The following is a 26,909-nucleotide window of genomic DNA, read 5'->3' as shown; positions in this document are numbered from 1 at the left end:
GAAACTATTAGGGCAATGGATAACAAACAATTTTAAGAAAACTTTTACGAGAAAAAAAAAATTAATGTTTTCACAACTTTTCCTATTTTTCATAAAAATTGTGTCAAAACTTTTCTAAAATAGATTGTTAATCATTCCTCAAAGAGCACCCGTTAACATAATCCATAAACAAAAAATGAAAAATAATTATGTAAATTTACATGGATATTGCACCTATGGACAAGATATGCATAATTTTAAACAAATAGATGTAATCAATGTCATAGTTGAAAACTTACAGTTATTTAACCCCATTTGAAAATAACTCTCAAATCAATTTATGACTCCCTTTGAAAAATAATAACAAATTTTAACATCTAATACTTCAACACCTATTGCTTGTGACAGAGTTCAATGACGCAGAATGAATTCTTTTATTTCAAACCATCTAGCACTAACGTATGATACCTTTGAGAATTGAAATGCCAATCTTACATTCAAAAGTTCCAGTTGCACCAACAGGCTCAGACAAACAAAAGATTCACTACATGAACAGAATATGCTAACAAAACAGCAACATAAGATGAATACATGATATCATATGAGCACCTGATTGTGTCTCTTTTGGTTTTTTTTACTGCATCTTTGTATTCATAATGGCTTTAACCCCAACAATTTCTCCAGTTTCTGAATCCCTCTCTTCTAGCCTAGGATTCTGGCTCTCTCTTCCTATAGTCTGTATATAGTAATCAACATCATTGGGGTTATCTAAAGACCCTCCTGCTTTTTTTTCCCTTGCTTTCTTCAGCACCACCTTTAGCTAATCCTTTTTCTTCAGTATCTAATAGGTCATTCTTAGAGTCATTGCCCTCACCCTGGAATCCATTTGTAGCTGCATTCTGGTTACTAGCAAACATACGAGCCCTACTCTCAACTTCCTTGGCACTGACACTAACTGATGGAAATTTTCTTTTTCTATTATTTCCAGAGGCAGAACTTGGAGTAAGTGTGACAACACTTTTTGATTGATTGTAAGAATAATCTTCAGAAGTACTAGTTCTTTTTGCAACAGTGTTGCGAAGTTTGAAAATTTCTGAAATTGGAAGATTATCAAGACTATCATCATCACTGGAAATTTCAAACGTATTGGTACTGACAGTAGCATGACTCTCTTGGGCTGACTTCTGTGAAGTGGCTTGATTACTGTCTGCAGTTGGGATATTGTAGTTAACTTCATTCTTCTCTGACCCAAACGATTGATACATTCCAGATTTCAGTATTCTATTTGTGACACCGGATTGAGAAAACTTTGAACTAAACAGCATATCATCCTCACTTTGTTCAAGCTTTGGTTTTGCAATGCCAGAATTAAACATAGAAGCGCAAGAGGCGTTGCTCTTTTTCCTTGTAGATGTTTTGGAAGTTTGTGGTGACTCCTTACTGTAGTTCTCAGGACTCTTCGATCCATCTAAAGCATGGGAAGCCTTATTCTGCTCTGCTTCAATTGACAATGATATTTTAGTGTCAGCCGTACTTCTATCTTGCTTGAGGATTTCCTTGATTGCATCTTTGCGAGCCAATACACATTCCTTCCACCAAGTGAAGTACGCTGCTGAAACAGAAGGTTCAAATGATCTTGGCGGAATAAAGAAGTGGACATTTTCCTCTGCAAAGTTGTCATCAGAAAATTCACCAGGAAGGTGTTGATCCATTCCAAACTGCATTGCCACCCGGTGTGGCATATACTTTTCGGTGCAATCTAAACCAACAAGCTCAGAGGCACACAAGCATTGAAGAAATGACCGTAAGTCCTCATCTAAACCTGAATTACAAATCACCGACTCTCCATTTTCTTTATAGTAAGACAAATGGCACCAATTTTCCAAATCAGCAGCATAAGGACGCCACTCAAAATCTACTGCAGACTTGAGTATACACTACCTAATGCTTGCGAGACTGATAGTTGATTTTACTTTATGCAATCGAGCTACCCTGGGTTCACCAGGCTGAAGTGGCTTAAGACTCTTTGTTCTTAAACTAGGGAATCGCTCGATAGCCCATAGTTGCACTATTTGAAACAATCCCGTAACTGTGATTGGCCCTAAGAGCATTAGCATCCCACAATTCTAATTCTATCTTATTTTACCATTCTAAAAAGTCACTTTATCATTATACCATACCATTTTACAATATCTTCAGCATCCCAAACTTTTATTTTCCTATTCTACTTATTAAAATAATATATCTACATAATAAAATAATATATCCCAAAATTACATCTTCTCTCCCATCTCTCTTCTCTCTCTCTCTCTCTCTCTCTCTAATTTTTAGCTCTCTTCTATCTGCAACTTCCGCCGGAGTCTTTATTTCCAGCGAGGTTCAAGAAAAAGACCATTGAATAGGTTCAAGAAACCCAGAAATCATTCAAAAAAAATCCAACAATAACCCATCAACTCAAACACCCAAAACTTCATAGATCAACCAAAAACGCATCAATCAACAAAACCCACAAACAAAAAATCCTAAATTTCTATCTGCAACTTCCACCAGAGCCTTCATTTCTGGCGAGGTTCAAGAAAAAGGCCATCGAATATTTTCAAGAAACCCAGAAATCATTCAAACAAAATCCAGCAATAACCCATCAACTCAAACACCCAAAACTTCATAAATCAACCAAAAACGCATCAATCAACAAAACCCACAAACAAAAATTCCTAAATTTCTGTCTGGAACTTCCGCCGGAGCCTTCATTTCCGGCGAGGTACAAGAAAATGACCATTGAATAGCCCAATCTCGCATTTCCTGGTGGGGTTCATTTCCGGCGCTCAGTTTTGCACTTCCATGGGAGGTACAACTCGGCTTGCTTGCACTTGTTGAGAGGAAACCACGCTGGAAGAAGTTTAAACACGCCGCTAATCATACCACACTGATTTGGACCCAAAAAACCCAAAAATCGCCACCATACCACGCTGATCTTGACTTCCCAGCCTCACCTCCACGAAGAACCCACGACCCACGCCAGAATAGCCCACCGTGAGAGAGAGATGTGATGAGAGAGAGAGAGGCCATTGTGGAGAGAGAATGGAGATGAGAAACAGAGAAGAGACGAGGGAGAAAGAGAGTCAGAAATGTGAATAAACAAATATTATTTTGGTTTAGAATTGTGCTACAATGCAATTCTAAAGATAGAATTGCACTGTAGCACTATTGCAAAAAAATTTGCAATAGTTGGCAGTAGCATTTTCTGATGGAGAGGATTTTAAGGCTTGAAATGGTAAATTTTCCTTACATTTGGGTTTAGCATTGTGGAGTGTTGATGCTCTAAAGAGGCCATTGCATTTTCTTTCAACAACCTCAAGTTCTAATAAAGACTAGCAAGCACTGTAGGGGCCAGTGCAATTTTAGTCCCTCTAGACAAATGAGCGGCTATAGGAAATACATGACTCCCAACAATGTCATTAGGAAGTGAAGGAAAAACATACCTTGACAGCCACAGAGAAAGAAATGCTACATGTTCAAACTCATTCTCATTCACCATGAAGTGCTTGATCCAAGCACCATAGTTAGCCCTTTTAGACTTGCTTTTGGAAAATTCCTTCCATATTTTCTTCATCTCTTCCTCTACTCTCACCAACTCCTCTGAAAGAGGACTAGTTACTAGCTCTCCGAGTACCGGAAACCCACCAAGAATCATAACATCTTTGAGGGTTACTATTCACACATTTAAAAATTATTTTGCTACAGTATTTTTCAGTTTTCAGCTGTATCCAAATGGACTCATATGCTGTGAGAGCGGTTATCATTCTAAACTCTTCGTCTCACATATGCAGGAACGGAGTCAGAACTTGAAGTTAAGGGGCAGTTTACTGTTAGTTGCGTGCGGTATGTGGCTCTAGCTTTCAGGTCAGTTGCTTAATAGCTAATGAGTTTTTTTTTTTTTGGTGTGTTTTTTATGTGTGCATATAAGAATGGACAAAATTATTTTGTTTAAATTTTTTTAAAGGGTCAAGTTGTTTGTTTTAGATAAAATTGGTTGATTGAGTTTAATTATTTTTAGGTTTACTATTGGTAATTTTTGTTGTTGAATAATTTTTTTGGGCTTGTTTATTTTGCTTTAGATTTTAGATCTGGCCTTTAAAAGGAGGAAAATACTAGAATGACAAACTTTTTTTTTACAAATTATTAATGTGGTGAGTGGTTATTAGTAAGTAAAAATGCGATGTAAGTGATGAGCTCAGATGTAAACTAATAAAAAGTTTACTACCACAACAGTTTGTAAAAATGTTATAGAAAATTTTGTGGCTAGAGTAGTACTCCTAAAAGAATCAATGATAATATTAAGGGGGGCAAAGTGTGATTTTATAGAACAAAATTGCTAAAATTGGTGACTATGTATATATTAATTAAAAAAAATAGGGGGGGCCATTGCCCCCCTAGTCCAAGTCTCCCACCGTCCCTGCCCATATGTTTGTCTCTAGCAACTGGCAAGCTGTGGTTAACCGGCTGTTAATATTTTTTCTTTTTCCTTTTTTAGCTGTTGAAAATATTAAATATCATGTAGAGTTCTTGGCTTTTACATTTACTACTCCAATTCTACAAACCTAGACGCCTTCTCCTCTTCCCAAGTATTTTGTTGTATCCTAATCTAGTCTTCTACTATAAATTTAAGAAAATCATTTAACAATTTTAATCAATCTCCAAAAAATATTAATATCAAGATCACCAAGCCAGAATATCAATCACACACAAAAAAACACATAAATTATTGTGAAAAACTCTTTTTCCAAAGAAAAAACCACGATACAACCTTCAAATAAATCCAATATTATAAAATTAATTTCAATATCTTATTTCAAGTCTATATGTCTAACTTGAGATCCATTCCAAATGCAATAATATTTCACACTAGGAATTTATGTGAACTCACTTGAATACAACTCCTCATGCTGGTAGCACCCAAAATTCCTCTCCATAGAGAAAACTCCAAAATTTATATTCGATTGTGTATGTCTCATGACTAAAGAAACAAATTAGTAGGCACTATTCCAGGGGCATTTGCTAAAGCTTTCGACCTTACTAATCAGATGGACGAGGACGGGTACTTTGACGATGACGATGTCGAGGTTCACGGGTTGCACCGGAAAGGAATGGTGGTGGTCAAGTTAACCAAGGAAACCAACAATTGCATAAGAAAACCCTGGTCAAAAACCATCATCGTGAAGCTGGTGGGTAGAACAATAGGGTTCAGCTACATGAAAAATAAGCTAGTGCAACTCTGGAGATCGACGAGGCATATGGACTGTGTGGACCTTACCTACGGGTTCTTTCTAGTCTGGTTCTACACTAAAGAGGATCTGGTTCATTTTTGGAAAAGGGACCGTGGTTTATCGGTGATTTCTTCCTCTCATTAAGGCCGTGGGAACCTTTTTTATAAACCATCAATGGCAAACGTGTCCTCCATTGCTGTATGGGTTAGGTTACATGAGCTTCCTATTGAATTGTATGAGGCCGAAGTTCTCAAACAAATAGGCGAGTCCTTGGGCAGAGTGCTGAGGATAGATGCCCATACAACCATGGAAGTTCAAGGGAAATATGCGAGGTTGTGTATTCAGATTGATGTTAACAAGCTGTTGGTAGACACGATCCTTATTGGGAGATTTGAGCAACCGATGACGTATGAGGGTATTCACAAAGCTACAAGCTTTGTTGTACCTGTGGAAGAGTTGGACACAAGGTGGAGGCTTGTCCATACATAATTCAACGTGGGAATGATGAGGATGGCTGGGATGGCGTAGCTGGCAACTCACTCGATAAGCATGAGGACCAATGGCCTACTGCTGATTGTAACACGCCAAATGATAATGGGGAAGTGGAGACTAAGAGTCAGTACAGCCCTTGGATGGTAGTGGCCAAGAAGAGGTACGGAAATAGGGGTACTAAAAAGGGCCCTTATGTGGTGGGGTCAAGTAATTTTGTTTGGGGAGCGCCACTTCATCAGGCCGGGGTGAGTTTGGAGCGGAGAGATGCGGGTAACAAGGAATGGACTAAAGCCTAAGATCTAGCTCATAATGGGCCTAAGCCCGCAAGATTTCACCCCTTTAATATCGGTACCAAGGCCATAACCCATTCTACTTATGACTTTAGCGGGCTTGGCTAGTCTCAAAGGGCAGGATCAAAGGCCTCAAGCTTGGTACAGAAGAGCAGCCCACCAGTTAAATCCTCATCCGCTTCGGTGAAAGGAAAGAAAGTTCTAGCAAGAGTTAAACCCTCACGTACCATTATTAAGAGTGCCACCACTCCCCAGACAGAAGGTATCTCCTTTAGCTCACCCTCTCCCTTACACAATTTTACCTTTTGCGCCAACCTTGCTACCAAGCCATCTTCAAATGCCACCTTTGAGTTTAAGTCCTTTGAGTTTGACGAAATGGATTGTAAACCCTCAGAGTACGACATTGTGGAGATTCGGGTAACCATTATGGTTTTAATGAGAGAGCCCAACTGCATGTTTAGGGTAGCATGGAGGTTAGTTCTGCCGATAATGATGGGAACAAGGAGAACGGAGCTGCTGGCAGCCTGGCACTGATGGGTCCGGTGTGGGAAAGGATGGAAAATCCGTGGAGGCAGTCTCTGATGGATGAACTGTCGAAGCTGAGGAAGTTCAGATGGAGACTGTAGAAGGAGGAGGAGCTTCTACCTCCGCTTAATGAGGTCCCCAACCCCAACCATCTTTTTATCATGAATATTGCCATCTGGAATAGCAGGGGTGCATTGAAGCCAAACTTTCAGAGTCATGTTCGTGATCTAGCTCAGATTCATGATTTGGCCATCATTGTGGTTATGGAAACAAAATTAGGAGGTGACAGTGCAAGGGAGATTACAAATTGATTACCTTTTGATGGAGTAATCCATATTGATACGATTGGGTATGCTGGCGGGCTGTGGTTGTTATGGAATTTTGATAGAATGGAGATACAGAGGCTAGCAAGCACGAAGTAGGAGATACATGTCGAAGTAAAGGTACGCTCCTTAAACTATTCTTGGATATTTTCTGCAATCTATGCAAGTCCCAAGAGTGAGGAAAGAATTATTTTGTGGGAAAATCTTGCCAAAGTAGTTGAACTACTTAATCTTCCGTGGGTGATGGCTGGGGATTTTAATGAGCCGCTAATTGATGAAGACAAATTCGGAGGCAAAGGGCTTAGTATAAACCGGTCACTCCTATTTAAGGATTGTTTGGATAGGTGCAGTATGATGGACCTAGGCTTTTCAGGTCCTAGGTACACTTGGACTAACAAGAGGGATATTGATAATCTGATTCTGGAGAGGATTGACAGATTTTTTATGAATCCTGAATGGTGTGCTCTGTATCCGGAAGCAAAGATCACGCATTTGCCCTGTTGCCACTCGGACCACTACCCAGTCCTTCTTGAAACCTGTCCAGGCAGAGCCACACCACCTACCATACCTTTTTAGGAGTTTTGGTTGTCAGATATATCCTTCCTAAATGTTGTTGCTAAAGCTTGGCACAACAATAGGGGTTTGGCTGACTCAATTGATTCTCTCTCCAAGGAGGCGAAACATCCATTATAAGAAGAAGAGGATCCTTGCAAGGCTATATGGTATTCAGGAGGCGCTGTCAAATTATCCAAGTGCTTCCCTCCTTAACCTTGAAAACCAACTCCACCATGATCTTGAAGTTGTTTTGGATCAAGAGAGGGACCTCTGGCTGCTAAAATCTAGGGTTAATTGAATGATTCAAGGCGACTACAATACTTCATTCTATCACATATCTACCTTACCTAGAAGGAAACGAAACCATATAGCATCAGTTAAGGATGATAGGGGAGAGAAAATCACCAACGACAAGGAGGTCACAGAGTACTTCCGAAAGGGTTTCATTTCTGTATATTCCACTTCGCACAAAGCTGCCTCCCGAATCCCCCACCAAGTTGTTTAGTGGCATGGCCGACTATCAGAGGAGGTAAAATGCTCCCTTGCTATCACGGTGTCTATTGAGGAAATTAAAGGTGCTCTTTGGTCTATGAAACCATACAAAGCCCCAGGGCCTGATGGACTACACACAGGGTTTTTTCAAAGGTTTTGGCTTACAACGGGTGACTCGGTGATAAGGGAAGTGGAGAGGGCTTTTATTTCTAGGAGAGTTTTGGACTACCTAAATAAAACCCTTATTGTCCTCATTCCAAAGATGTAGGGTCCGGAAACCTTAGGGAATTATAGACCTATAAGCTTTTGTAACACGGTCTACAAGATTATCACTAAAGTGATTATTGCCCGGATCAAACCTCACTTGGATAGCATCATCTCTCCCTACCAAGTTGCATTTATCCCAGGAAGAAGGGGCACGAACAATATTATTATAGCCCAAGAGCTCATTCACTCTATGGATAGAGCCAAAGGGGAAACGGGCTATATGACCATCAAAATTGACCTTGAAAAGGCATACGACAAGAATGAATGGGCCTTTATTAGAGAAATGCTTATCGAGTTCAATTTCCTGGATAATATCATTGACCTCATCATGAGTTGTGTGTCGTCAATTTCCATTTCTCTCCTATTCAATGGGGGATGCTTGGAGTCTTTCCTCTCCTCTCGGAGTATTAGGCAGGGAGACCCCCTCTCCCCGTACCTATTTATCCTCTGCATGGAGTACTTGGGCTATCTGATAGAGGTAAAAATGTGAAGCCAAGCTTTGGTCACCCTTTGAAGCCTTGAGAAGTGGCCTTGCTTTCTCTCACATCTTCTTTGCGGATGACCTTGTCTTTTTTGCTAAGGCTGATCAAGCTAATTGCTATGCCATTAAGGAAGTCCTTGAAGTTTTCTGTAAGAAATCCGAGCAGACCTTGAGTGAAAAAGAATCATAGGTTTATTTCTTTCCCAATGTCAATTCAGATTTAAGGGATAGCCTGGCTAACATCCTTGGTTTTAGATCAGCCCCAAATCTGGGCAAATATCTCAGCTTTCCTCTTAAGCATTCAGGTAGCAGGGGGTCGGATTTTGATTTTGTTTTGGATAGAGTCAAAAAAGAAGCTTGCTGGTTGGAAAGAAAATTTACTCTCCATGGCGGGTAGAATGGTTCTCATCCAAGCATCTTCATCCACCATACCCACCTATGTTATGCAGAATGTTCAGCTATCCAAGAAGATCCTTAAGGGCATAGATAAGGTTAACAGGAATTTCTTGTGGGGGTCTATAGGTAACTCAAGAAAAATGCACTGGGTTAATTGGGAGAAAGTCACTACCCCCAAGGATTTGGAGGGGCTGGGGCTCCAATTAGCTAAGGGTAGAAATATGGCCCTCTTAGTAAAGCTCAATTGGAGATTCCACTCGGAGAGTGATGCACTTTGGGCTAAGGTGCTTAAGCTGGAATATGGGACTAGGCAGCGTATAAACTCCAGAAATGAATCCAAGTTGTCGGGGTCTAACATTTGGAGGAGTTTGAAGAAGGGAGAGTAGGTTTTTAAAGAGGGCATGAAGTGGATTCCAAGGAAGGAGAGTCAGCTTGATTTTTGAAGAGATAGCTGGTCGGACTTGGGTCCCCTTAGATCCATTATGCATGGCCCAATCCCTCTACAATCCGTTAATCTAAAAGTTAAAAACGTCATCTCCCCATATGGCTGGTGCTGGTCAGCCATTCCTTTTGAATTACCCCAAGATATTAAGGAGAACATTCAAGCAACCCCTTTTCCCATTGCAGCTAGAAGTGTTGATAAACTGGCTTGGAAAGGGTCGTCTAAGGGTGGTTTCAGCTCAAAAGGTGCCTATAGTCTTTCTACTAAGTCATTTGAATCAGCCTTCTTTCCGAGTTCGTGGATATGGAAAGTATGTACCCTTCCAAAGATCCATATGTTTATTTGGCAGTGTATGCACAATAGTGTGGGAGTAAGATGTTGCTTGGCTAAGAGAGGACTGCATATTCCTATTGATTGCCCTTTATGCTACACAGAGCCTAAAACCATCAGCCATGCCCTTCGTGATTGCGAATTTGTCAAGCCTATATGGCAACAGCTGGGGCAACAAAGGGTAAATCAATTTTTTCACTACCAAGACATCAAAGACTTGCTAGCCACTAATGAAAAAGTCAAGACTTCCCACAATGCTGAAGGGGTTCCATGGAACATTGTTTTTCCTTTTGCCATATGGCTGATTTGGAAATAGCGCAACCAAGTGGTTTTTAGTCATAAGAGCCCCAACCTGTGCCTTGCTAAGCTGATCAAGATGCAAGCTACTGAATTTTTTCTCTGTATTAATCGTCCAAGAAGCAATCGTTGCATGATTACAAAACACATCAGGTGGGAAAAACCAACCTTGGGTTGGATGAAACTTAATACCGATGGATTTATTGATGATTTGTTGGGAATTGCTAGAGGGGGAGGTTTGATCAGAGATGAGCAAGGAAATTGGGTGGCGGGGTACACCAGGAGAGTGGGAAAAGCAAATAGTTTCATAGCAGAAGCTTGGGCACTCAAAGACAGACTCGTGTTATGCAGTCAGCTAAACCTGTCAAGTGTTATTGTTGAATCAGATGCAAAAGCCTTGGTAGATGCATTGAATAACCCGGCTTAGGGTGAGTTTGGTTCAGCTTTTTGTAAAAGTGCATAATGAAAGATTCTGAGTTTGTTTAGCTAATATGGGTTGACTGCAAAATTCTGAGTTTGTTGTTTATAGCAGTCAGCCTGTGGACCTAATGACCCTTATTGTGGTTGACTGCCAAGGATTGTACTCTAAAAGGCTCTGCCTTGATACTTTGTTTTCTTGCTAATTTAATGTTATTTTCCCTTTTACCAAAAAAGAAAAAAAGAAAAAGAAATTACTCTTGTTTTATTTGCTCTCACACACACTAGTTGCTCATTGCAGTTTCTTTTTCTTCATTTTGCAATACTTATTAAAGCCTCACAAATTCTCCTTGATTTTTACACTTTAGAAAATGAACAAGATTGGCTCCAAACATGTTTTGGCTTCCAAAAACTCAGGTTTCTAAGGCTTTCAAGTCTGGGAGGATTGAATAGGTTGATAATAGACAAAGGTGCCTTGCCTTTTCTTGAAAAGTTTCAAATTGGACCCTCTCCACATCTGAAGGAGGTACCCATTGGCATTCACCATCTACAAAGCCTCAAAACTCTAGATTTTCTTGATATGTCGAGGGAATTTGTGCCTAGAATGCAACCAGATGAAGGCTTTGATTTTTGGAAAGTCAAGCATGTTCCCTTTGTCCGATTTTGGTATAGGATTCAAGGGGAAAACTACAAAACCATCAAGCCTGGTGATCCAAAGTTGTTGGAACTTTTCCAAAGGTAATTTAAGAGTTGAGAACCAAAACGTCCTCACCTCATGCAAGAAATTATAGGTATACCACTTTAAGCTATTAGAATTTTATATTTACAGTATTACCAAAACTTCAGACTTGCAATAAAAATCTTTTCTTTTCTTTTATCCTTTTGTTGCTACACACAAAATTTTAGATAGAAGGAAATAGTAAAAGTATTTAATGTAACATTTAGCCATAAAACAAAGTTTAACTGTTGTTTGATTCATTGTTATTTGTAGCCTTACTAAGTTTGTTCATTGTGATAGGTAGCCCTCAAGCTTTACCTGCTGCGAATCATAGTTTGTAAGCTTTCATTTCCCCTTCCGCATATTATAGACCATTTTCATTGTTGCATTGTCTACATGAAATCATTTTTTTTATTATTCATATTGCTATTGTGATAATTTTAGGCTTAAACCGTCAATATCAACATCTCAAAGGATTTTCAGGCACCAATCAGACAAGATACATGCTCATTAGTCAATCAACCAGGACATCGGAGGCTGATTCTTCAGAAATGGTCTTATGTTTGAAGCACCTGGTTAAGTATTGGCACTATGTTTAATTCATCTTTCATCCTCTTATTTGGTTGTAAAGGAATTCAGGTCAGCAGAGGAGAATATAACATAATTGAAGTTTGGTAATTTCAACTTCCCTGAGAAGGGAGAGAATTTGTTGGCAATGATAGACTTCACTCCACAGCAATTGTACTCTGTTGGAAAATCAATGGAAGAGGTTTTTTGGCTTCCAATTGATCCAAAATTATTCAATATTGCTTCTGAACTTCAGGTTCATATTATAATCATCCCCCAATCTCTTTTTATAGCTTATGTGTGTTGATTAATATGTTCTGATGAAAATATCCTACAAGGTTTATTTTTTAGTTCATTATGATGTAAATTTTAAGTGGTTACAGGATGTAAAGCTAAAACAATGTGTCAGTGAGACATATTGTCTACCTGAAACACCAAAGGTTGTATATGGATTGAGAGGTTCTACTGCAGATATATACCTTGACAATGCAGCTTATAGAGAATTTCTCTTCAAAGCATTTAATGTCTCAACTGTTGATGAAGAGAGCGCTGCAATTGTAATGGTTAGTAAAATAAAAAATAGATTCACTTAATGATAGTTCAAATGTGCTTGTAAAGAATGTCTGTTTACATGCTTTTGTGTTGTTGCTCTCTATGCAGACATCTCTATCAAATGGAGTGCCTTGTATTGTGTTTCGTGGTGTATCAGATTATGCAGGCGGAGAGGGATTACTGTCATCAACGAGACTTACTTATTTGGCTGCTGTGAATGCTCTCAGTGTTGCTGTTGAGTTTATTGGATTATTTGGCGAGGAAGCTCCACGACCACTGAAAGTGGACCATTTGAGGCTAGAGAAAAATTGCTAAATATGTAAACAAATTATTTTATTTTGATAAAGTAATGTCCTAAAATATTTAGCAATGCCCCATGTTGTACAGTTCGTATTGATTTCTAGAAGGTCTTGCCCTGCCTATGAGGTGTGAGAGTTCTTAAGTGTGACCTATGAATGTTACCATATCCGTCATGTGAATGACTCTCTTGGGAGCTGTCTGGTGTGGACACATCTAGTTGTCCTACACATGGATCAATGAATACACTGAATCTAGAGCTAAGGTGAAGAGTGGAAGTCCCCACTTCCTTTAGGTCCAAGAAACACTCTTGGCCCTTACTTAGAGGTCCAACTTAACAGTGCAGTAACTAGCTAATTAGCGATACTAACTGACTCAACTCAACAGCCTTGGCACAACTCAGCAGCCTTGTATCAATTTTCAATCAAAGGTTTGACTAAGTTGGTTCCCATCTATTATATACAACTAGTATGTAATCCATGCTTACACACATGAATGGTGAATTGTAGTGTTGCTATTGATATTAGCTTAGGTTATTAAACATATATATAACATAGTTTGACCAGTACATTTGGAGGTATTAATATAGTTTTTTCTTACAATTTTCATGATATTGGTTATGCTAAGTTTTTCATTACATTGCTATTACGCATATAATTTTGAAAATTACTATTAAATCTACGTATACAATATCAATTCACAATTATTGTCTGTGAAATTCTACTAAATACAACACAAAATAAAATAATAAATTGATCAAATAATATCTCTTAAATTGAATAAAGATAGGTGTATGAGATCGTTCAGCTCAATTACAGTTTGTTACGTACAATATCTTCTCATACAAATATTTGAATAGAAACTGTATAAAAAATATACTCATTAGTTTAGAGAAAAAATAATAACAAAAATCTAAATAATTTAATTTGCATGGAAAGGTAACAAAAGCAAAATCCAATTTTGATTCTAATTGAATTTTCTCTAAACTATGGTTTAATATATATATATATATATATATATAACCTAGTTAGTAATGAATTGTAGATAGTCATGATATATTACATAAAGGACAAAACTTAGGTGTAGTATCTTACGTGCTATTCCTTAGGTTCTCCTCTTAAGATTTAGTTATGTGGTTACTTAACTAAAAAATACACTTTCATCTTATGAGGAAAAATCCACATGCCAGAATCTTAAAAGGGGAATTTAAGGAATAACACTTGAGTACTGTACCTAAGTCTTGCACTTATATAAATGACTTATAAATTTAAATTGTTTTTAGTTATATGATTAGGTTTTTTATGGTTTATTTATATTGGACTCCTCATTTTCTACACTAAATTAACTCATTTGACACAAAAATTATAAAATTTAGATTAGATGGGACACGTGGCACAAGAATAAACTCTAATTAAAATCTAATTTTTACACTAAATTAACTCACTTGGTACAAAAATTTAAAACATAGATTAAACTCTAATTGAATTCCAACTTAAATTCCAATTGAATTTTCTCTCAACTTTACCTATTAATTAATATATATATATATGTAGAGAGAGAGAGAGAGAGAGAGAGAGAGAGAGAGTAGCTTTGTAACCTCATGCATATGCATGAATACACTTAAAGATATACAAAAAGATAAATAGTATAATTCCTATATATATAATTTAAATACTATTGATAGTCATTATTATATTTTGTTAACTCTTTAAAAAATCTTGTAAGAATCTTATATTTTGTTAACTCTTTAAAATTCTTGTAAGAATATTATAAAGTATAAAATGTAAATTGTCCATATTTATTTATTTATTTATTACTTCTTAATTTTTGTTATTGTGAAGCACTTTTTTCTTTTACGATTTATATATTATAGACTGTTTGAATTTTGTACTCAATAACTCACTTGGATAAATATTTGGCGAAAATCACATTTTAGTCCTTACATTTTCAAGAGATTCCCATTTTAGTCTCTACATTTTATTTTTACCACTTTTAGTCCCTATCATGAAAAACGCTTCCCGTTTTGGTCCCTGCCGTTACTCATTTAACAAAAATATCCTACGTGGCAAACGGTTTAACAGTAAATGTTGACGTGTCTATTAAAATAATATTAAAAAAAGTCACGTCAAATAAAAATAATATTAAAAAATGCCACATCAGCAATTTAATTTTTGAGAAAAGCCAAATCAGATAAAAATAATATAAAAATTTCTAACCTAATTATTTTTTAAAAAAAGAAAAGAAATTAGTTAAATTAATTTTTTTTTCCTTTTTTTTGGAAGAACATGAAGAACGTTCCAGGAGATGTTTCCCATTCCTCTTTCTCTACTAACAGTTCTCCATCTCTCCCTTTATATCTCTCTTCTACATTTCCCATTCCTCTTTCTTTATTCACAGCATGTTTCACTCATCTATCTCTTCTCATCTGACTAAGTTTTGGTTGGATTGAATTGGTGGTTGCTGGGTTTTAGTGGTGGCATTTCGATGGTGGGTTTTAGTTGTGGAGTTGAATCGGTGGCCGGCTTTGGTGGTGGGTTTTTTTCGGTGTTTGCTGGGTTTTAGTGGTGGCATTTCGGTGGTGGGTTTCAGTTGTGGAGTTGAATTGGTGGCCGGCTTTGGTGGTGGGTTTTTTTCGGTGTTTTCTGGGTTTTAGTGGTGGCGTTTCGGTGGTGGGTTTTTTTGGGTGTTTGCTGGATCCATTTGGTGGTGGGTTTCGGTGCTTGCTGGGTCTGTTTGGTGGCTGGGTTTTGTGATGGTCTTTTTGGTAGTTGGGTTTCGTTGGTTGCTGGGTTTTGGAGGTGGTTAGGTTCTGTTCGATGTGGTGGTGGTCATGCCGAGTTTCGTTACGCTTTCTCTAAGATCTTATTCAAGCTTCGCTGGGTTTGGTTGTGCATGGAGGCCGAAAATCTGGGTTTGAGTTTTGTGTTTTTTGTGTTTGGTTTCAAAGCATAAGAAAATCTTGTTGAATGTTTGTGTTTTGTAAATTTTTATGGGCATATCTTTTTATTTTGTAAATCTGAGTGATTTTATGGTTTTGGTTGCTAAGAAAATGCAAGAAAAGAAAAGTAAATTTTTCATTTTTCATTTTTTGGCAAGCTTAGTTGGGGAAGAATAATGAAGAACACGTTCTTCATGTTCTTCCAAAAAAAAGGAAAAAAAAATTAATTTAACTACTTTCTTTTCTTTTTTTAAAAAATAATTAGGTTAGAAATTTTTATATTATTTTTATATGATGTGGTTTTTTTCAAAAATTAAATTGCTGACGTGGCATTTTTTAATATTATTTTTATCTGACGTGGCTTTTTTTTAATATTATTTTAATAAACACGTTAACATTTATTGTTGGACCGTTTGCCACGTAAAATATTTCTATTAAATGAGTAACGGCAGGGACCAAAACGAAAAGCATTTTTCAGGATAAGGACTAAAAGCGGTAAAAATAAAATGTAGGGACTAAAATGGGAATCTCCTGAAAATGTAGGGACTAAAATGTGCTTTTCGCCTAAATATTTATGATGTGGTCTCACATTTGATTTTAAAATTAGGAAATAAAACTCTCTCTAAAAATAAATAATTTAGGACATATAACATAAAATTGGACTCTAATTTGAAATTCTAATTGAACTTTCTCTAAGCTTTACCTATTAATATATACTAGTGTATACCCAAAATTTTAGAGGATGTTTAAATTATACATGGTATTATTTTACACTTTTTTAAACTATACATTTCTAAAATATGGAATTGTTTCTCATTATATATGTGTGTGTGTGTGTGTGTGTGTGTGTGTGTGTGTGTGTGTGTGTGTGTGTGTGATTTAAAATTTAACTGGTTTTAAACTCTTCGGTTTTTACAACCAATAATTCACTTGCCACAAAATTAAAAAACTTAGATGGATTAGATTTGAACTCTTCGACTTATACACTCAATAATTCACGTGACACAAAATTAAAAATTAAATAGGGCACGTGGCACAAAATCGAGAATCCAATTAAAATCTAATTGAATTTTCTATCAGCTTTGTCTATTAGTATATATATAGATAGATATAGATATATAGATAGAGTGGAATTTAAACTAAAAAGAATTCAAGAAAATAGGGTATAAAGATTATACACAGTGTGTGCTTAGCCTAAAGTAGGTTTCAAATTGTTATTTTTGCAGACAGAGGCATACACATGAGCTGTTGTTCCATAAACATACATACGCAATTGTGAGGCATGTGTACGCATCCTGACAAAATGAAACTCTAATTCTACATCTTCTTCTTTCTAAGTGATCAAACAAAATCCTAACCTAATTCTACAAACAAAAACAAGCATAAACTTTAAAACAAGAGAGATTTTGGAATTTAAAAAGAAAAGGGGCTTAACTTTTTCGAAGGATATTTGAATTTTGACCAGTCCCCTCAGGATATTGGATCCAAGCCAAAACACTAGAAGGGTTAGTAAACTGTAGCTTTGTAAGAATGGAACGGCAAGAGAGTTTTTGAAAAGAGAGAATGCTTGTAGCGAATCCTTTTTGACATAATTATTAAGTCAATTCAATGTTAATTTGCTTAACCCAAAATGGCTCCATTCATATAAATAAATGTCATTTTTATTTAATATAAATTTGAATTTTCTCTATAGAATAGTGTAATTAAAAGAATTTTAAATTCATTTTGGCTTATTTTTTGAATGGTTTGGAATGGGTCATTTAAATGTTAACCCAATACAAGTTTATCAAACATTTGAAATGAGTAGTGTTTGTGTATATTAAGTGAGCTATGTGGGTCATGTTGTGTCACTCACTTAATAAATGGGTTTTGTTAGGGTAGAAGGGTTTTTGAAATGATTATTAAATGAGTTAGGTTAAGATTGGCCTATGCAGCTGGATATCAATGTCTTGAATACAATTTGTCATCATTGCATGCTTGAACGAAATTGTTAAATCATGGTTTTTTTTCCACCTTATATATAGATACACACACACATATATATAAAGATTCTCCTTCCTTTTTAAAAAAAAAAAAAAAAAATTTAATAGTTGGGAAGGAGTGGATTTGAATCTGGACACATCATTTGGAACTACCTTAGAAGCGTATTGAGCTACAACTTAAAAGACTCCTTCACATTTTACATTATGATGAATTTCATATTTATAATGAGATACAAAAGTCCATGACATTTGAATAAAAATTACATATTGATTGCCTCAATTCCATGATTTTCTTTAGTAATCAATCCCTTGATTTATTAACCAATCCCATAATTTTCTCTTGAAACCAATATCTTGACTTGGTCCTCAATGGCAGAAAAAATGAATTATAGTTTCTAAACTAATATATCCTAATTATACATCTCATACATATCTTGGCTATTTCTGGTAAATACAAGATAGAAACTCACACAGTCATGTTTGTGTGGCAAAATACAATCATCTGCTCTTGGTGAGCATAGTTCTTAGGTTCCAATCCTATCAATTAATGGAGAGGAAAAAAAAAAAAAAAAACTGAACTTTCTTGATGGTTCTTGGCTATTCATACACAAATATCTTAGCTCAGTTGTTGATTTTATTTTTTTTAAAGCCTGATCCTCATAACAGAGCACAAAACATAGAGTTAGCCTGTAACACCCCAAAATGATAAGCAATAAAAGTCTAATTAATCTGAATAATCCATAAAAAAATTAAATAAAAGAAACCAACAACCTTGAATCTCATCACAAAAGTCAGAGCTCTAATTCACCAAATACAAAACATCCTCAAAATAATTCTCCAATACAATGTTTAATGCCATAAAATAATAATAAAATCCTCAGTTCCACAAAATAGTTCGTAACTACTGTCTCCCAAGAATCTCTACTCCAATAATCCCTCTAATGTATCTGTAATGGGAAATAAAAGGGGGTGAGATAACTCAATAAGTGGAATTCACTAATATTGGGGTGTGGAAACAAACCTTTCAAATAAATAATTCTTACAACAATTTCATAACTTGTAACTCATCAATATTTATCATCAAATACTTCATATATATATATATAGATATATATAATATCCTTATATTGTGAGCCCTTATAATATATATATTAATACCATCACATAAACAATTTCCTAGGCTTTTCTCGTAATCAACGTTTACGTCCCGTTGACAGGGTTGTGCTGTCCCCTTTTTGGGATTGGAACCTCATTTTCATCTCCTTTCTTAAGGATGGCTCATTTGGAACCTAAAGGTGCACTCCCTTGCTAAGGAGCTTCCTTTTTGGATCCTCAATAGTATACTCCCTTGCTAAGAAGCTATCAAATGTGCACTGTTCCCTTTTTTAGGACCGTCCCTTGCTAAGGACTAGCTACAGTATGATTGTCCCTTGCTAAGGACTAATACAACACTGAGCTTTTAATCACAACTTGCCATAAGTTTTCAAAACATATACAAGATGCTCACATAAATAATCCATTCAAGATGCTCACAAAAATAATCCATTCATAATTCTCGAAAATATAAGGATATATTCACACATACAAATCTAAATAAATTTAGGTTGTCCCACAAGTTTTTCATAAAACGAATAATTAATGTCAACATCAAGAAATTTTATATGTATAGAATAACAATATATTTCTTTGATATATGATAGTTTAATAACTAACATTGTTTGGGAAAACCCCCAAAATTAGTAAACACCACTTACCTCTTAGTTGCAAAAAAAATAAAAAAAAAAATCAACCTCCCTTGAATCACAACAATTCAGTAGAATTAGAACCTGTAATCTTTACTCACAGCCACAGTGAAGAGAAGCGAATTTCAGTAGTGTGATGCGGTTGAAGCAAAAGGAAGCCTTATAAGTATATGCACGTGTAGTTTAAGAGGTAAAAGACTAGGGTTTTCAAGGCCCATATATTTACTTATGTCACCTCACTTGAGCTTCATATCCCATAGTATTTTTTTTTTTTAAATATCTTAGGCCCAAATCAATTTAATCCATTTAATTGTAGGCCTCCTTTATAATTTACGTATAATAATTTAATTGGTATCAAAATTATGGGGTGTTACATGGCCACGACTGGATTGTCTTGTCATCAACATCTTAGGCTAGTTTTTTGCATTACGAAAAATAGGATGTGATTATCCACAAAGCTGACTCAATGCGTTATCACATTTATTTTTCCCCTTTTCTTTGTAAATGACAACGATGCATGTTTTTGACAACAAAACAACCAAAGCATTAGGAATTTGGTCACATGGCTAAAATGAAGATAATGATTGACCATTCAATACTCTTACAGAAACAAGTTATTTTAAGGTAAAGTTTGTTTGAATAAATTAGCTCTAGGATAATGAAAATTTGCAGTTGAGGAGTCCAAGCCTGGTCTATTTTCAGTTGAGGACTTATTATTTACCTATAAATTTGATTGGGACCTTTCAAAGGTATTTGTCTTTGCTTTGTTTGCCTTGTTCTGAGTTTTTAAGTGGGAACAAGATGATTTCCGTTGAGAACCAGGGAGTTGGTACTGCTTTGATTATTGTTTCCTACTTCCTTTTGTCCATGAATGTCAATAGTTTTTATTTTATTATAAGTCTATAAGCTTAGTTCAATTGGAGTCTAACTTTTGTGTTCTTTTGTTAAGTGTCAGAGAATGCAATACCAAAAGATGCATCAGATGAATTTGTTGTGCCAGAATCCAATGCCTTTGGCCAATCATTTAGGTTTTGACATTTTCTTCCACAATCTTTGTTTATAAGATCAGGTGTTTTTCATAAATGGTGTAGTTTCTCATTCAATGAATTGTGTCAAAATGTGTGGTAGGGATTATGAAGGAAGTGTGAGGCAAAGCATTGTGGAGAATTGCTATCGGTTGCATCATATTAACCAAACATATGATTTTGTAAGTACACTTTCAATAAGTTAATGTTTAAATATTAAACTTTAGGACTTCATAGATTCAATTTGATATATGAAACTTTCAATGCAAATGCAGGTAAAGAGGACAAGGGAAGAGTATGCAAAATTGAACAAAGCAGAGATGTCCATATGGGAAGCCATTGAACTCCTTGACAATTTTGTGGATGAAACTGACCCTGACCTGGAAGAACCTCAGATTCAGCATATGCTGCAGACAGCTGAAGCTATAAGAAAAGACTATCCTAGTGAAGATTGGCTGCACTTGACTGCCCTTATTCATGGTAAATACCCCATGCACACTCCTAGGTTCCGTTCTAAGGCTAACATGCAAAATATAAGTTCTTTGAATGTGTAATTGTATATGTTTAACTTAGTGGCTCTATGCTCTTATTCATATTATCATATAATAACTACACACACTAGGCCTTATATATTGAAGTTTACATAAAACAACTTGATAATTGATTCTTGCATGGATTTCAGATCTTGGAAAGGTTCTTTTCCATTCTAAATTTGGATCGCTTCCCCAGTGGGCTGTTAATGGTAAGAAATGTTCTCTGACCAAATAAATGTTAATATATTTCTCTTGTTTCGAGTCATTTCAATCTGATGATGAATTCTGATGTTGCAGGAGATACGCTAATTGTTGGTTGTGCTTATGACGAATCGATTGTTTATCACAAGGTCTTCTCAAAAACATTAGTTAATTATGTTTGACATGATTATATGTAGTCAGTCAATTGAAAGAAATTTCTTCGAATCTTTTGCATTGCAGTATCTCAAGGAAAATCCAGATTACAACAATCCTGCCTACAACACTAAACTTGGAGTCTACTCTGAAGGATGTGGACTTGAAAATGTGTTGTTGTCATGGGGGCATGACGATTACATGTACTTGGTATATCCTCTGAACCTTCAATGAATTTTTAATGAAAAATCTTTAATAAGATTTTCATATTGAAATTTCCACAATATGTTATTCCAAAATAACAATCATAATACTAATATTGTTGTTTCCAAATCCTTAGGTGCTCAAGGCAAGTGGAACTACTCTACCTCCAGCTGCATTATTTATTATCCGATATCACTCATTATACCGTAAGTATTATTCTTTATCTTTTCCTGTAAATTTGAAAAATAGTTAATATTCTTGAATCATTTTTATACAATAAAATGAGTTTTATCTGTCCATCTCGCAGCAATGCATTCGAAAGGAGCATATCAATACCTAATGAATGACGAGGACAAAGAGAATCTGAAGTGGTCTCAAACATTCAGGTAAGCTTCCATTTTGCTGTTTGGTTTGTACTTTTTTTTTTCTTTCTTACCCGTGTTCTTCCCCTACAATTATTCATTTCTCATTGAGCTGATTGTGAGCATCAGTGTTTTTCCCCACCAATTATTCAATTTTTGTTCAGCTGATTGTGACAACTAAACTGATTTTATTGTATTGTACAAAATAACAGCAAATATGATCTCTACAGTAAGAGCAAAGTTCATGTTGATGTTGAAAAAGTTAAACCATACTATGAATCCCTCATAAAAAAGGTGTGTACCAGTGCAAAATTCTGTGCTTCGGTAATTTTATACACTTTTTTTTTCCTTTACTAAAATTGGATTTTTTTTTTTTTAATTTCTTTTTGTAGTACTTCCCAGAAAAGATCAGATGGTAATCCTTGAGGATCCGGCTTAAGGCTGCCTGCCATACTTTTAGTTGTGCTCGCTTTCAATTGGCAATGTTAATTTTATTTATATATGCACTACAAATTTCTGTAATCAGTACTAAGAAGTTTGTAAAATATTAATAAATAAAACACATCATAAAGATGTGGCGTGTTCATTATTATTTGGCTTGGTTCTTATATATTGATGGCCAGAAGGCCATGTGTGGGATATGTCTTTAAGGCCCTGGGGCCTAATCAAATAATGCTAATGTTGCGGCTTCAACAAGAACAAGAACCAAAAAAAAAAAAAAAAAAAAAAAAAAACAAACAAACAAACAAACAAACAAACCCCTTAGAAATCAACACCTAGGGTTATCTGGAATCAACACCAACCTATTGAAGGAAAAACTCCAACAATCAATTTCATTATTGAAGCAAACTGTATATATACAATACTGAATTCCAGGTTCTTTAAATAGAGTTCCAAACTTATTATCCTAACAAGAAAAGGAAACAATTCTAACCAATGAAAATTCTACTAATGAAGTAAGAAGATGAATTAAATCCCTAAAACAAGTAGGAAAATAAAATAAGATTTAAAAAATGGATAAAGTTTAGTTGCAAAATTAGTTGAAGCCTAAGGTTACAATTTTACTCAATATCTTTTTATTGGAGGTGAATTTTAACAAATCTATCATTGGATTATATCTTCTTCTTATATCCTCCATGCTTGTAAAATTTTTAGAAAACTAAAGATCAATAGCTATGTCATCAATAAATTGTTTAAATTGCAAGTTTTTGTAGTTTTAATTATGCATAAAATATAAGCTTAGAGATCATATAGTAAATAATATTTGATTGATACAAAATTTGACATGTGTATTAAGAGCGTAAAGAGTATACAATTCAATGGTTAGATTTTCAAAATATGTAATAATATTTATTTAATTGAGTAAGGTTATAGTCTTAGGCTACAACCAATTTTGTTGCTAAATTTTGTCGTTTCATAAAGTAAATCGAATAAATTAAGAACATTAATAGATTAGGCCTTAAACCGAACTGCTAGTAGGCTCTATTCCTAAGGCAAGTGGTTGGGCCATCTTCTTCTTGTGTGTTGTCCATACTCCAGAGTATGTGTAATTGGGGGCATATATTTTGTGTTGGCACCAGCTAAACTAGGCAAGAGCTGGTTGGGATCTTATGTAGACTTAGAATATGGCTAGTGATTGGGCTAAGGCTAGTTTTGATATCATGCTTCATTTGATTTGATTAAATATTCTTGCCTAAGGCTTTCCTAGTAGTCTTTTTGGTTGATAAATATGAGCTTATTGAACTAGCCATCATCTACTATTAGCGAGAATTACGGTAAAGAGTGTTTGCAAATACATGTTCATATAAACTCTATTGCAACTATCCTATGTAATAGTTAGAATGTGATTAACCGTTTATTACTTTCATATAAACTTATCATTTTTTCTCCATCATCTACTGTTAGCAAGAATTACGGTAAAGAGTGTCTGCAAGTATTGTTTCCAACCATGAATTAGAATTGTGGTAATCGAGTGCTCTTGTGAGCCAAGTAACTCAGCTATGACAATTATTAAAGGGTTACTCTATGTATAGACTTATTATTTTTGCTCCATCATCTACCGTTAGCGATAATTACGATAAATAGTGTCTGTAAGTACATGTTTCTAATCATGAATTAGAATTGTGATAATCGCATGCTTTAGTGAGCTAAGTACTTAGGCTATGACAATTATTAAAGGGTTTCTCCACGTGAATTATAATTCTCGGCCAATTGTATTCCTATTTTATAATATTGATTGGCAGATACGAATGACATCTAAACTTCAATATGCACATGACTCCACACCTAATGAAACATATATTGCCCATATTCTTTTGTCTCTCCTCACTCTTCACTACACAGTTCTTGCATACTTCCAACTTTCCAGGGGGGAGAATATCCACGACCAACAATGTGGGCTGTTAATTTGCAAGTAATGTTAGTGGTGGGTTTATTGGTTATGTTACAGGTTCAACAGTCTTTGCAACTGAGATCTAGTCATCCAATGCATGGGGTTGTGGATAAGATCTGTAAAGTTGTGATTTACAACTATGTTTTATGTTGGCTTTATTCGGCTATGACAAAAAGTGTTGTAATTGCATTAATTTTGTTCATTGTATTTTGTAGGATTTTATTGTATTGAGTTTAGTATTAAGTTGGTGAAGAATCAAGCATGAAATGAAGAATCAGTGCAATTTCGCTAGTGTCTCACGAGAAGCACATGCTGAAGTTGAAAAGTCATGACAGGTTGTCAGTTTCGCTAGTGTCTCGCAAGAAGGGCCTACCTGCAAGATACCCATGAAACATTCTGCCTGGAGGTTTTTAAGTGTGGCTTTCTTTCCTTTCACTCATACTATATATACCTTAATTACCCACAAATGTATGAGAGGCTATTTAGGAAGAAAAACCCTAGATAGGTTTTCTACAACACAACACAACACACCTATCTTTTAGAGAGAGAGCTACTTATTCTTAGTGAGAAATCATTCTAGCATCTTCTCCTTCCCTCTCTCATTGTCATATCTTAAGAGAAGATTTGTATCCAAACACAACCCACACATTTTCAGAGTGTAGAGAGTGTTTTGGAGTTTGGGAAGCTTTGGGATTTGCCAAAAGAAGCCAGTGAGGCTTGGTGGATGCAATCGGGAGTATTGCGGGATCCGGAAAGTTAGAGAAAACATGACTCTGAGAAGTCTATTGGTAGCAAGAGTTTGGAGGGCTTAAGTATATTGGGTAGACTAGACTTGGAGGGTCTTTTGTTATTTGTGTACTCCAACTTTTTCTCTAGTGGATTGATTTCAACTTGGAGGGTCGCGGAGAGGTTTTTCGTCGAGCTCTTCAGTTCCTCTTCGATAACACGTCTTGGTATTATCTTGTGTTTGAATCTTTCTTCCCTACTCTTTAAGCTTATCTTTTATTGTTGATATTGGTTGATTATGACTTAGAGTAGTTTTATCAGTTGTTTGCGCTCATTTACTCTTATTCCACACTTAGTTTAAGTTAAAGTAATAGCAATCTAGTCATAACCTTTTTTGGGGTGTCTAAACAAGCTCCTGTGTTTCACACAAATCCGAGCTTTCAAGATCAATGAGAATGCAGGACCTTATATTGGGCTAGTGATGACTTTTCCTACCGAGGAACTGTAGGGAATTTCAACGAATTCCTAACCTGTGAAAAAAAAAAATAGAGAAAACACACGCCAAAGAAAAACAATCACACGCACAAGAAAATATTTACATGGTTCGGTAATTTGCCTACGTTCACGGAGTTGTAGGGATTTCACTATTATCAGGGAAGAATACAAAGTACAACTTGCAACTACAATCTTTTCTCTCTCTCTCTAAAACACGACAACACAACCTCCTTAAAACCCTAATCACCAAAGTCGGTTTCTACATATACATAAAAATTTTTCCACGGGTGTTGCCCCCGGACCCCCAAAGGCTTGTCCATAAGCGCTCCGGTTTGGGCCTATCAACCCAAGCCTCTGCTCTATAGACTAAGCCTCAATAAATCTCCCATTAAAAACCACGCAATATTATTTAAGTCGGGTCATCAAATCAGATCAAACAAAACTAGACTCCACAAAACCCAACAGGAACTTGCACTTATAGACTCTACTTTCTTTATTCCCAGCTCGGAGATCCCATGGGTTGACTTAGCTGGTACTCTCTCTCTTTGTCACCACTGTGGAGCTACAGGGCATACTCGTCCTAATTGCTATAAGTGGTTAGCCACTCAACAGAGCAACAACATGGTCTCGTCTGGAAACCAGAATCAGTTTCCATCCTTTTTTGCTCCTCTTGGAGATCTTCTTAAGGCCCTCATGTTTCTTTCGAACTTGAACGGTTTCAATTCTTCACCCTCACCACTAGATCAAGGGTTTACCAAATGAAAAAGGTTATTCCAAGGTGTAGAAGGAAAAATGCTCAAAGTGATTTAGTCACTTTTTCTCTCTCTCCCTCTTTTTGTTTATGCATTACTTGTGTGTTTTGCTCTCTTGTTCCTTGAGTTAGTCTAGTTTTATGCTATGCTTTGTTTAACATGTTTTTGTTTGTTTGTTTTCAGTCTTTGCTTTATTTTGTTTTTCATAAAAATAAAAAACAAAAAAAAATTGAAAAATTGGAAAAATACAAAAACAGTGTGTTTTGTGTACATTGGTACTTGTATACCTTGGATGGTCATTGAAACAAAGTTTTCTAAATTTTGAATCCTTTGTAACTTAAATGAGCATCTTAATGCACAACTAAGCAAGTGAGCTTTGTGGCTCGTGTTTGTGATTAGTAAGATTAAGTAATTTCTTGTACTTAACACTCATATCACTCTTTTTGTCAGGAATGACTAAAAAATCATAAGAGAAATGCATAAATAACCATCTCACCAATAAGGCCTGCCAATCATGAAAAACATTTGTATGCTTTGACATAGCAAAATTGTGATGTTTAAAGCTTAACATAATTGAGTATTTCTTCCCTCTCTTGTATGTCCATGTATGATATGCTCAAAAGAAAAAATATATATATGCAAAGAAAATTAAAAGCAAAAAGAATCAAAATGCTTTTAAATATAGTTGCAAGCATGTTTTTAGAAGATGTAGGAGTT

General features: G+C 35.7%; 2 protein-coding genes across 2 annotated transcripts; both read left to right on the top strand.

Annotated features, from left to right (window-relative positions):
* Positions 1–10,921: 10,921 nt before the first annotated feature.
* Positions 10,922–12,731, top strand: LOC115954579 (bark storage protein B-like). The gene is made up of 5 exons (XM_031072473.1): positions 10,922–11,344; positions 11,572–11,608; positions 11,716–12,094; positions 12,222–12,401; positions 12,499–12,731. Exons 3-5 carry the CDS (start codon positions 11,987–11,989, stop codon positions 12,703–12,705), a joined length of 495 nt encoding a protein of 164 aa, XP_030928333.1. The 5' UTR covers positions 10,922–11,344; positions 11,572–11,608; positions 11,716–11,986; the 3' UTR covers positions 12,706–12,731.
* Positions 12,732–20,150: 7,419 nt separating this feature from the next.
* Positions 20,151–22,246, top strand: LOC115956365 (probable inositol oxygenase). Its single transcript, XM_031074767.1, has 11 exons — positions 20,151–20,178; positions 20,299–20,377; positions 20,478–20,556; positions 20,650–20,854; positions 21,057–21,116; positions 21,205–21,257; positions 21,349–21,471; positions 21,602–21,671; positions 21,773–21,851; positions 22,040–22,121; positions 22,220–22,246. The coding sequence occupies exons 1-11, from the start codon at positions 20,151–20,153 to the stop codon at positions 22,244–22,246; spliced, it is 885 nt and encodes a 294-aa protein (XP_030930627.1).
* The last annotated feature ends 4,663 nt before the right edge of the window (positions 22,247–26,909 follow it).

The sequence above is a fragment of the Quercus lobata genome, chromosome 8 (genome assembly GCF_001633185.2).
Source record: "Quercus lobata isolate SW786 chromosome 8, ValleyOak3.0 Primary Assembly, whole genome shotgun sequence".
NCBI classification, from domain to species: Eukaryota; Viridiplantae; Streptophyta; class Magnoliopsida; order Fagales; family Fagaceae; genus Quercus; species Quercus lobata.
Note: the sequence above shows the minus strand (reverse complement) of the source record. Positions and strands in the feature narration are given on the sequence as shown.